Below are 12,599 nucleotides of genomic sequence, written 5' to 3'. Positions count from 1 at the left end.
CCACTCTTGGGCTGTATTTCACCTGCTTTTGTGGAAGAGAGAGATAGGCTGGGGTGAAAATTGGGTCGTTTCTTTCTCTAACGTCTTTGCTTCCTTTCTGTTCTTAGGGGTCAAGAGGAAGACAAGGTGTGCCAGGGCTGGAGGTCAGTGCTTTCTACAAATTCTTGCTTTATGTTCCACATGTATGGCTACTTTAAATAGTTCTCTCTGAGGTCAAGGGGAGTGCTGACTGGGCTGTCTGAGATTGCAGGAAAATCGCTGAGAGGTTTTTCATGGGATCTTTTCCATGAAGAAGAAAAAGTTTGTATGGTTCTCTGCTTCCCCTCCAACCTGGAATGATATTTCATTTAGATTGAAAAGAAGCTTATACCTTAGTGGAAAATGGTTTTACCTCTGAAATAATGATTTTTCCATTTAAAGAAGTGTGACTTCCTATGGGTGCTTAAGGGGATCGCATGGTCCCTAAATGAAGAAAAAAGATTGAGCTTTTACCATTTATCCAAATGGGAAGGATGTGACTGGAGGGTGGGATACGGAGATATCTCTGTGGGGAATTGTGTTTTACCAAGCTATTATCTAGCACCAGTCACAGTCACTGCATTAGACCTTATTTCAATCACCTTCTGTAAACCTTTCTACAACCCTGAGTTATGAGCATCATTGGTTACCTTCTATGAATAAGAGAGAAAATACAGGCTTAGCAAAACTTGTCAGAGGCCACATAGCTAATAATAATTGGTAGAGCCGGATTCAAATCCAAAGATCAGGATGCTCTTGGAAATTTTTTACAAAATAAGTTTATTGTGTAGACTTCTCTAATACAGTGTGGTTATGCTCTGCTGGCATTATTTTTTCTAGCATCGTCCTGATTTAGTGATGGAGGAAAGTCACAGATTGACTTATGTCAACTCTGAGCCCGTGTGTGTGTGTGTGTGTGTGTGTGTGTGTGTGTGTGTGCGCGCGCGCGCACGCGCGCGTGTGTTGGGCAATGACCACGGTGCAAAAGAAGATGTGATTCGTGTCTTTAGAAAAAAAGCATTGGAAAAGCATGGATGTTGAGAAATTTCAAGTCTCAAAAATCCGAACAAGTTTTGTTGACACCAAGTGAAATGTTTCTTCTCAAAAAATGTTAGGATTTGAAATAAATTCTTAAATAGATGTTTTCTGTTAATTTGGTTTTAATACTTATGAAGTAAATCATGTCTGGAACTATCATTTTATCTTACTGTTTTATCCCCAAAAGGCAGAAAAAAATAGACTAAGTTTTGGAGAAATTAAGTGGCTCTAGGCAGTGAAAGGAATTTCCTACTTTTGAATTACTTAATTCTTTTGTGATGCTACGTGTCGTTTATTTAAATATCCATTAACAGTGGTTTCTCTGCTCAGTTGGGTCATGGTTATTTTTCTTTCCATAGGTCACCCCATCTCCTGTGTTTTTTAAAAAAGTTTATTTATTTTGGAGAGAGAGAGAGCAAGAGAGAGCAAGAGAGTGAGTGAAGAAGCAGGGAAGGGACAAGGGAGAGAGAGAATCCCAAGCAGGTTTCATGCTGTCAGTGTGGAGCCCAGCATGGTGCTCAATCTCATGACTGTGAAATCATGGCCTGAGTGGAAATCAAGATGTAGACCTTAACCAACCAGGTCACCTAGGCACGTTCTCCCACCCACCCCCCATCTCGTGTGTTATTCTTTTACAATTTTACTTAAATCATAGTGAAGCCTGTGCATACATTTAAAGTCAAATTGCATTATCTCCCTGCCCATTCTTCCCAGCTCTTCCAGAGCACTCACTTGCATCTCTGTGGGCTAATTCCTTCTGGTATTATTGCCATTTTCCTAAACAGCATGGTTACTTTGGTATTTCTCGGTTTTCAGTTTGGGATGTTTTTCTATTGATTTCTTGCTCTGGGGGGGATAAAGACTTTTCTTAACCTGTCCACCTCCTTCTTCTTACACTTCCCCCAATTCATCCTTGCAATATACTTATTTTCGCTACTTTTGGTCAAGACAGTTCATTGTTCATACAATTACTAAGTAAATATTATTTGCAGCTATATAACTTTTATTTTCTCTGGGCTACTTTCTCCCCATTTGCTTTCTAAATTAACTTTACCAGTTAATTATAAAGCTCTTTGACAAAACTGGTAACCTCCTAGTATATTTGAACACGTGAGGTTTATTTCTCTTGGATTTCTCCTTCCTGGCCCTCTACACCTGCTACTCTGATTCAGACTGATTACTGCCTGGGCCTCTGCCCTGTTTTCTTACTGGGAAAGATTGTGGAACTGTAACCTCTCATTTTGGGAGCAGAGAAAAATGTGCGCAAACTGCTATCTTTAATAGGAAGCCTCTCCATTGAACACATTGTAATCTTAATGAACCACCATAGTTGTTTGCTCTTTTCCTCTTCAAACTTTGATTTCTTAAATAAGAGGTAAAATCATAACTATTTACAAACTTCAGGGTAAAGTGGGCTTATCTAACACGTCAATAGTTTGCTAGTTAACCTAGTGTGGGAACATCAGTCACATAGATTCATTTATGTTTTTGAGGCTGTAACTTGCTAAAGATAAGCAAGTAGTGTTGGAAAATATAGTTTACAGACGTGCTGAATCCTAAATTACAGCATCCCTTGAATCTGGGGAAAATATGGCTCATTTCTGTCTATAAAATATGATATGCTGGCATCTACAAGATGCATAATAAGTTGAAATTTTAAATAAGATTTTGTTTAGGGAAAATATTGTATTATGGCAAAAAAGTCAGTGCATAGATTATTTTGGTAATAAGGGGAAACTTTAATTTGTTAATTATGATAAAATTAAGAATATCATTTTTAAAAGTATATGTAAGCCCACTAGCCTCCTGCAATTATTTTCATGTTTGTGTGTTTCCTGTACTAGATAGATAATCAGAGTTATTATAATGGATATATTATTTTAAGGTCTGCTTTTCTGTTTGTAAATCTTCACCTTATCATTTTAATATATTAGAGAATACTCTATAGAAGACCAAAGATTTGCTAAACGATTCTTATGCTAAGGCTTTAGATAATTTTTTTTTTTTTTTGGATATCATGGTCAGTGATGAAAAGAAAATCTTTATTACAGGTTTTTTGTTCTGTTCCTGCTTTTGCTTTGCTGAAATGATTTCCCTAATGTAAATGTATAGGCATGGAAGTACAATAAAAGAGTTTGAACTTGGCTATGTAGAACAAAATTGTTTTCAGAATGTTGCACTGTGAATGTCACTAATGTGACATGCAAAGATTTTCACAACCTATTTCAAACTTTCTAGCTACCAGTCTTTTTAAAACTTAGCTATGTTTATAAATCTAGAAGTCAACGGTTAAAGAGCAGAATAAGATGATGATGATTAAGAGAAGTGCTTCACAGGACGCCTGGGTGGCGCAGTCAATAGTTAAGCAGAAGACCCTTGGTTTTGGCTCACAGTTCATGAGTTCAAACCCCATTTTGGGCTCTGTGCTGACAGCGGGGAGCCTGCTTGGGACTTGGGACTCTCTGTCTCCCACTCTCTCTGCTTCTCCCCTGTTCATGTGCATGTCCATGCTCTACCAAAAAACTTAAAAAAAAAAAAAAAAGTGCTTCCCATTTACCTGAACAGTTTAAGTAACTTAAGAAGCACAAGGAATTGATCCATACAGTGATTAATTCTAAGTTTAAGGTTTTTATTTATTTGCAAATCTGTGAATAATTAGTAACTTTTCAAACACATGAACAACATGAAAAAGAAGGCAGAATAATTCACAAAATGGGTATTATATTCGATCTTAGAAAATGTATCTTCTCTGCAGAAGTGAAACTACTAATTTGAGGGAGAAATTAAGTAAATTATTAGATGAATCATGTTAAAAGCTCACCTTTTGCCCAGAGTGCCAGCTTAATCCTATAAGGTGTGTAGGGTTTATTTTTATTTTTGTTTTTGTTTTTATTTTAAGAATCTGTAGGGTTTTTAAGTCAGTTTTCTGCCATTTCTCCATGTGGCTTCATTTGCCTTTCTCCAGAATGTCACAGTTGTTGCTGTGTTCAACATTATGAGTTTCTTTACATGGGATAAGGGTCCTTAACATCAGTGAATACTTAGCCCATATCCCTCAAAGGAATGGATGGACTTCTGGGAAGGAGGTATTATGTAAAATGGGTTGTTTAGACAAATTGTTTTTTCTTCTATCACTAGCTAAGACATTGGAAGGAGACATCCAAAGACAGGAAAAAAAATTTGGTTTTCCAACATAAGTAGAGCCCCCTCCCCATATCTTCTCCAATTTCATATCTTAAGAGAACTGAGCACAGACAATCAAATCTTCCTTGTCTTTCTCTTGTGGCTTTCAAGTGACATCTTGCAGAGAAGACTGACTTCAACAGGAACACTAAGGATGTCTGGTGAACTCACTAATTTTTGTTCATTTTAACAGGGTGTGCGTGGAGAATCCGGTGAACAGGGTTTCCAGGGAGAGCTTGGATACTCAGGCTCACAGGTTGTATCAGTGAAGTTGGTTTTAGTGCAAATTGAAATTATAACTTAGATTCTTGCATGGGGATTTAACATATGTCAGAATAGCCTTGGATGTCTCTTTCCCAGGGTCTCTCCCAAGCAAATTGTATCTCTCTCTCTCCTGGTTGAACCCCAATAACAATATTTATGGCGTTCTTAGGATGTCTTAAATATGGCCTTAAGCACTTGTATTAACCTACTTAGTCCTTTAATGGGCTTTTTAAATCCCTATTTTACAGAGAGAAATGGATGGGAGGTAGAAAAGTAAGGTAAATTGGCTAAACTCACACAGTTAGTAAATGATAAAGATGGGATTCAAACTCAGGAAGTCTAGTTGTAAAATCTGTGTTCGTAATGACCTCTGAAGCTGTGTATTCAATTTACTCAAATAGTACTTAATTCATTAAAAGTTTGTTCAATTTCACATGAAAAATCAGCAAACTGTTTTTTGAGTATCTGTTATACATAAGTCACTTTGGTGATAGGCGTAGGACATTCGGGAAGGATGTTTAGGCAAGGAAGAGTCTTGCCCTCAAGCAGGGTGTTGTAAAGTATTCAGCGATAACTGGAAATTTATACTTTCCCGTCCGTTCTTTTGGAATCTTCTAAGCATAACCCAAATCTGTCATTCTGTAAATCCTTTTGGAACATGTTCCACATCTTTCTCTTGAAAGCCAAATTGTTCCCAAATATCAAATGGAAGAACTTTAAAGCAACAAATTTTACTAACACACTGAATCATTTTCCTAACCTTAAAAATTCTATGAGTGTCAGGCAGTAACTTTGAAAGGTTTCTGTTGTTTTTCGACTTGACAAAGGTACTAAAGAAAGAAATGGGTGATCAGAGTGTAATTAGGGATTGTATTTATGATAGAAAACAGTGTCTGAACATAGGTGAAAACAACTGAGAGATACATTTTTGCCTTTCTTTTGATAACTGGCTTAATTCAAATTTGGACCCCCGACTACTGTTGTGTCCTGGCCTTCTCTTTTATATTCACTTTATCATACTGCTGAGTGCGAGGGGAACACGTTGTTTCATGAACCATGAGGAAGATAATCAATAAAACCTCTCTTTAATTTCACCTCCCACTGGGATGTGAGTTTGATGCTCTATTTAAATAGATGATTATAATACCTCACTGAGGAGTATAGAAGCCGTGATCAATGCTTCTAATAGGAAAGCATTTTTCAGAAAAGCTGGAGAAAAATTAGTGTTGAAACCAGTACAGTTAAATAGATTGGGGAGAAAATGAGTACTGTGCCCAGTGAGATTGGGCTGCTTCAAAGTACTATTGGTTCTTGATAAAATCAAAATGTGCTCTCTTGTCCTTAGCCCTTGTGTATTTACAGAAAAGGTTGAATTTCCAAAGGAGACCAATATCCTAGCAGCCCCTCTCATTCCCTTTTAAGATTTAAAATTAGTTGGGCGTATTAAAATACAAAAGCAATGTTCTGAAATTTTAGGGTTCATCAGATTCAACTGCAGAGGTGGTCACAAATATAGATGCTGAAGGCTCACATCCGGTGCTTCAGATGGAGTGAGTCTAGGCTGCTTCAGTGCAGGTGCTGCTGGGTACAGTGCAATATACGTGATCGTGATGGGTCAGGGCACCTTGATTTGTGCTCCCATCGGTGACCAAGATGACTTTGTGGTTACATGGGAAATAAGTTGCTCCATAAACATTGGTTGAATTCTAATTTCATCTTTGGACCAGGGACCACGAGGAAGACGAGGACCACCAGGAAATTCTGGACCAAAAGGTTTACTGGGTGCTAAGGTACGTTTGAAAAACTAAAAGCTACAGCAAAGTTTGCTCATTAACAGAGGCTAGTTCATATACCTGAGTGTTCTTGGACAAATAACATAAAGCTACACCGTTTGCTCTGGGATTGGTAGGTATCAGGGGATTCTAGAAATAGGTAACTTGATCATTGGCTGTACCCTTTTCTACTCTAGGTATACGTTGGGAATATGGTGATCAATGAGATTGAGTTATAGCCCCAAGGGTGTTTAACACAAACTCATAGTGCCTTACCTTTAGTACAAGAAAAAGTAGAACTGTACGGAGGTATAAATGATTAATTTGCTCCTCCTAAGCATAAAAAGAAGCATTACTCTTCTAATTTTATAGATAAGGAAACTGAGGCTCAAAGGGATTAAAAGTGATTTGTCATCTGAGTAGTACATGGAAGAACGGCTTCCAGCTTCCTTCTTTCTAGTGCCCTTTCTACTCCTGACCTAGTCTCCCAGCGGTTCATAGAAGTGTCAGACCTCTTTGAGGCAGATGATCAGGAGTGGCTTCCTAATGATGAGAGCATTTGACATAGCTTAAATTCTGAGCAGCATGGTCTAAATTAGGGATAAGCATCTCGATCTGGAGATTCAAAATAGCAGCTCCAGGATGGCCTATGTCCTAGTTCTGTTCTTCTTCTCTCTTGATCAAAAAAAGTCTAGCCTTGTAACCAATTGTATTATTTTCATCCTCATTTGATAATTTTCTATTTGGAGCTCGTAAAAGCCCAGGTGTTTGTCTTCCTGATCTCTTCATCAAATGACTTTTTTCTCTCTAGTAGCCAGATCATGGCTCTAGTGCTCAGAGGTTGGTAGATGAAGCCTCTTACACAGAACGCCTACCGCCTCCTCCCCCGCCCCACCCCCAGCCCAAAGGTTAAATGTGTCTATGAAGCATTTTATATGTTGAAGGATACAGTTAATTGTATAGAACATTAAAGGTGATTTGTGAGTATATTACCATTTCTAGACCATGTCAATAATAACAAGAGAGTCAGACAGTTAACTTTGTGGACCTTGAAGTGATTTTAGTTGTGATCTTGTTGCAGGGGGTTCCTGGGCCTCCAGGGCCAATTGGTTCAAAAGGAAAAGCTGGACCAACAGGAATGAAGGTAAATGTCAGAGAACACCTCTTTTTTTTTTTTTTTTTGTAACTTGGTTATTTTCCTGTGAATCTCTCCTTATGTGATCATTTCCAGTGTGAGTTTCTGATATCATTGGTGATGGTATTGACATACCTGATAGCTGGACAGATGGATACAAAGAAGGAAAGACCTATAGACTGATACATAGAAAGATAGATGGCCACCTATATCAGTAGGCAAAGACATATCCATAAATAGATAAATATATGGATTCACTACAAATATAGATTCTTACATTCACACCTAGAAAAAGCCAGAAAAATATAAAATTCTGTCACAGATGCAATATACCTGGCTTTTCTAATTTTCAGTGCCAAAATCTCTACTATATTTGTTAGTAGTCTCTGTGTAACAAAGTCTAGAGGAAGATACTCACCTTAGACTGTATGCTGATGGCAAAAGAACTTGAAAAGGGTGAAGGTAAAATCTCTAAGGCAAATGACATAAAACTGCATGAAGTCACAGGAGAAAATTAATTGGATGTTTACCTTTTATTACAAAAGGGAGATTTTGGTGATCCAGGAGCCACAGGGCTACGGGGTCAACAAGGACTCAGAGGGCAACCTGTAAGTCTTGTTTCTCTGTTTTGGACTCTTGACTGCATTTCTTTTTGTTATTTGTTCTTGTTTCACACAAAGTTCGAATATTCTTGACGAATACTTGAGGTACAAATATGATATGATCACCAGAGCTGTTGTGAATCTAAAGAATCAAGGGTTCTCAAAATCCTCCTATAAACAAAGAACCTAAAGATGTCTCCAGATTTATTTTGCCTCCTCACATGTTGTGGAAGAGGGATGTGCCAGTGAGCCTCTTCTGTTTGACAATGATGTTTTTTAAGCATTAGATTTTGTTGCAATACAGACATGTTCAATGAACCAGTTTTTCCAGGGGAACAAATGGGGCAGGCAGTCAGAATTGCAAACTTTTAAGTGCATGGCCTCAATTTCCCAGAGCATAGAAATAACCTTTGGAGACCAAGGATCATCAAGGGTTTACTTCAATGGATAAAGCTCCCAGAGACAGGGCTATGCATTTAGACCTTAGCCATCCCTCTGAACATGACAGCCAGTTAGTTACTTTATGACTATTTCCAATTCATCATTTTAATGGAATGAGCTTTATGATAGAAGAAATGTCTGTCCCGCAGCTCCCACGCCTGAGATTTCTTTCATCAACAGTGGGAACAACCTGCCATTGTTTTGCTCTCGGCATTGAAATTGCATTTGTTAGCAAGGGGAGAAGAAAAAAGCAGGTCAAAAAGCTTAAAATTAAATGTGAAAAGGGAAAAATAGAACAGGATTACTGTCAAAAGGAATATGGGGCAAGTGGTGTTCTGCATCTACACTCAATTCAGATGATGAAGTTAACACTGTTAAACTTTTTATAATTTCGTGGTTTAAAATAATGCAAAGGTTGTTCCTACCGGTCTCTTCTTGGGACAGACAAAACTGGGGAGCAATGCTTTTCTGGAAGGTGTCACTTCAGGAATGCCAGAGTGGTTATCTCAAAATAGACAGTTTGGATCTCTGAAGTCTGTAGGTGCCCGATGCTGTGTGTGTCCTTCAGCAGAGAAGATGGAGTAACAGCAAATGAACCTCATTTGCATCCTTTTTGTCCCCAAACAATTCATTTTGGGCAAACTTCTTTATCTTATTCTTTGTCACTTTCTAATATTTCAAGCTTTCCCTCTAGGCTGTAGGAATGATCTTTGTGGCTTAAAACTTAAAATTTTCCTTCTCAGCTGACTACTTGGTTTAGGTGCAGTTTTTGTCCATTCAGCAAGGGGCACCTAAAAGGTTCTGAATTCACTACTTGTCATAGGAAGCTCACCGTGTATACATACAGATGCTAAGATCCCAGTAGCATCATCAACATATTCCTAATTGTTATCACTGCCATCACCGCTGCTTCCACTATCACTACCTCCACCATGAACACCATGACCATGACCAAGATCACCATCCCTGCTGCCACCACCTCTACCACTACCAATCACCTCCACCACCCCCACTGCCACCACCATCACCACCCCTACTGCCACCATCACTTCTGCCACCACCACCTCCACTACCACCGATCACTTCCACTGCCACCACATCATTACCACCACCTTTACAACCACCATCATCATCACCACCACCACCACCATTACTATTCCTCTGCCAACATCACCACTACTACTGCCACCATCAGCAGCAGAATATTGACCACTTTATCAAGTCCTTTCTCTAAGCTGGCATTGTGCTAAGTGCTTACCATGCATAATCTCATTTGATCTGCCCAGCACCCATGCTCTGTACATTTTACCCCATTTAACAGATGAGTAAGCTGAAACTTAGGTTGAATAGCTTGTTTCCAACCAGTGTTGGAATTGGAATGAAAATTCAGGTCTGTCTGGGTATACGTCCTATGTACTTATTCACTAAACTACATTGCCTCCATCCCAGTCTTTCCCCCCATAAGTTTCATTTTATCTCTAGAGACTTAACAAATTCTAGAGCCTCTTCCATTGTTACTTTACCCTGGAAGAAAAAGAAGTTTAGCCCAAGAGGGATTTTGTACAGTGATGTGGCTTCCTACAACTGTGGTACCATTTTGGTGAGGTACAGAATCTTGGTGGAGAAGGAGTTAAAATTGAAAAAAAAAAGTGCTTCTATCAGGGTCTTTTAAAGTTTTAAATCCTTATCCTCTCCTTATCCTATAAAAGTAGCCTAGTATTTATCCTATGATACAGTATAAGCCTCCACCAAGCCCCTCTGCCTTCTCCACTTAGCACCACTGATTAATCCACGGACTCAGATAATCCTATGAACCAAGTATTGATCTGGATGACTACCATTCATCTTGTGTCATTTTCTTAGGGTCTTACTGGTCCAGATGGATATGGACATCCAGGAAGGAAAGGCAAAAAGGTGAGGGTTATCTTACAGAGTATTCGGAACTAAACTACTATGGCGATTTTTTAAAAATTTTACTAGAATAAAACTTATTATCCAAGTGGTATGCCAGATATGGTTTCTAAATGCTGCACATGACATGTTATAGCTGCCAGAATTCCCTCCTTAAAAAATAAAAGCTGATTTTGTTACTGCCTTGTTACTGCCTTGTTTAAAAATTGAACTCTTTTCCTCATCTTCAACTTGTGTCAGATATTTCTACCCCAGCCAGGAATTTTCCTAATTTCTTGCCTTTGCAAACACTCTTGCCTCTATTTAGGCATGTCCTTACCCATCTCTCTCCCTTGGAATTTTTTCACACATTTTCTTAGACCAACTCAAATATCAAGTTCGCCTTGTGGGAGCCTTCTTGGACTTTCATGGACAGATTTAGTTGCCCTCTACTCTGTTTTTCATGTACATTGGTTATATTTCTATAGTAGCCCCTTTCTAACGAGGTTATATTGAAATTTATCCCTACATATTTGTCTACCTCCCACTTTGTGAACTTGACCGTAGTTTGCCTCTTACTCAATTTTGTATTGCTGGAATGAGCCTTCCACAGAGTAGGTACTCAATAAGAATATTTGAATATTTCTGCTCTTATAATAATACGGTACCTTAACATATAGTTTATGGGTTACTGACCAGCTTTAAAGAATGGAAGTTACATGAAGATTGTTGAACAAATCAAATATGAATAGCCACAGTTTTTCTGAGTGCTTCAGTCTGCAAGTTACCATTTATTGCTTCACAACATAAGAAATCACTAGGATATTTAGTGATGTCCAGCTACTTAACTCTGGGCTGGCTTCTCTGCAGTTCTCTTGGTGACACTGTTGCCATTTTATTGATCAGGATATTGCCCTTAGTATAATTAATGGGTATACATGCCCAAAGCGTAGTAGGCTTTTAGTAAATATCTGTGCAATGATGGACAATGGATACCTCAGTGATCATCTAGTTCAGCCTCTTTGATATTATAGATAAGAAAATTGAGATGTAGAGAAATGAAGTAATTTGCTGATGGTCACACAGCTGCTTAGAGACAGAGCTGAGTATAGAAGCTAGCCCGTTGGAGCACCATCCTGGCAAATAAAGTCTCCTTTAGGGGAAAGTTTGTATAGCAGGGGAATTCTGGGTAGCATTCAAATGCCCACGGTTTCAAAGTTTATTTATTTTGACAGAGAAGGGGGGGGGAGGGAGAGTGAGCACATGAGCAGGGTAGGGACAGAGGGAGAGAGATAATCCCAAGCAGGCTCCATGCTGTCAGCGCAGAGCTAGATGTAGAGCTTGATCTCACGAGCAGTGAGATTATGACCAGAGTTGAGATTAAGAGTCGGATGATTGACTGAGCCACCCAGGCACCCTTCAAATGTCCACTTTTGTTTAAAAAATTTATTTCTGAGACAGAGACAGAGACAGTGTGAGCAGGGGAGGGTCAGAGAGAGAGGGAGACACAGAATCTGAAACCGGCTCCAGGCTCTGACCTAGCTATCAGCACAGAGCCCGACGCGGGGCTTGAACCCACCAATTGTGAGATCATGACCTGAGCCGAAGTCAGACGCTTAACCGACTGAGCCACCCAGGCACCCCTCAAATGTCCACGTTTTAAGCCACATATCAGCCCTGGTTCTAAATCCAAGGGCAGCTTATGCTTATTGTGGTGTGGCTAACACTGTGGAACACCCAGATTCAGCCTGCATTGCATGGGTTTTTCCTGGCAAGGCTTAATGTCCCCACTTTAAATAGCCCTATTGCTGCTTGGCCAGCTGGCTACCATTCCCTTCTCTGTTCATTCTCTTCTCTGAGTCGATTGTTTCATACCTGCTCCCCTCTTCTCAGACTTCCAAGACCTGCTTTCTCTTCCACATTTTCAGCAGATGATTGTGCTTCTTGTTTCATTAATTAAATGGGAGCAGTGAGCAGAGAACCTGTAAGCATATCCACCACTACTCTGTGCCCTGCCTTCCCTCCTCCTGCTATAGATAAGAGTCCATGTCCTCATCTAAGACTGATGTCTTCTCTCATGGGCTGCATTCTGTTCCCCTTTTGCTTCTTTAAGGTCTTGGCTCCTTTCCCTTCTGCATTTCCTTTCTGTAATTTTTTTTCCGTGTCCATAGATCATTCCTGTCAGTATACAAAGGAGTGGGAATATCACCTCTCTAACAAACAATAAAAAATCCTCATTTAACTACACAGTCCCAT

General features: G+C 39.2%; 1 protein-coding gene across 2 annotated transcripts in view; it reads left to right on the top strand.

Moving 5' to 3' along the window:
• LOC120238480 (collagen alpha-4(VI) chain-like) overlaps positions 1 to 12,599 on the top strand; it is a 124,597-nt gene that overhangs the window by 69,379 nt on the left and 42,619 nt on the right. For both annotated transcript variants that reach the window (XM_039242232.1, XM_039242231.1), the window contains exons 20-25: positions 108 to 143; positions 4,433 to 4,495; positions 6,231 to 6,293; positions 7,357 to 7,419; positions 7,956 to 8,018; positions 10,317 to 10,367. In XM_039242232.1, the coding sequence (XP_039098163.1) occupies positions 108 to 143; positions 4,433 to 4,495; positions 6,231 to 6,293; positions 7,357 to 7,419; positions 7,956 to 8,018; positions 10,317 to 10,367 (339 nt within the window). The remainder of the gene's footprint in view (positions 1 to 107; positions 144 to 4,432; positions 4,496 to 6,230; positions 6,294 to 7,356; positions 7,420 to 7,955; positions 8,019 to 10,316; positions 10,368 to 12,599) is intronic.

The sequence above is a fragment of the Hyaena hyaena genome, unplaced genomic scaffold, assembly GCF_003009895.1.
Source record: "Hyaena hyaena isolate Hyena2069 unplaced genomic scaffold, ASM300989v1 scaffold_210, whole genome shotgun sequence".
Taxonomy (NCBI): Eukaryota; Metazoa; Chordata; class Mammalia; order Carnivora; family Hyaenidae; genus Hyaena; species Hyaena hyaena.
Note: the sequence above shows the minus strand (reverse complement) of the source record. Positions and strands in the feature narration are given on the sequence as shown.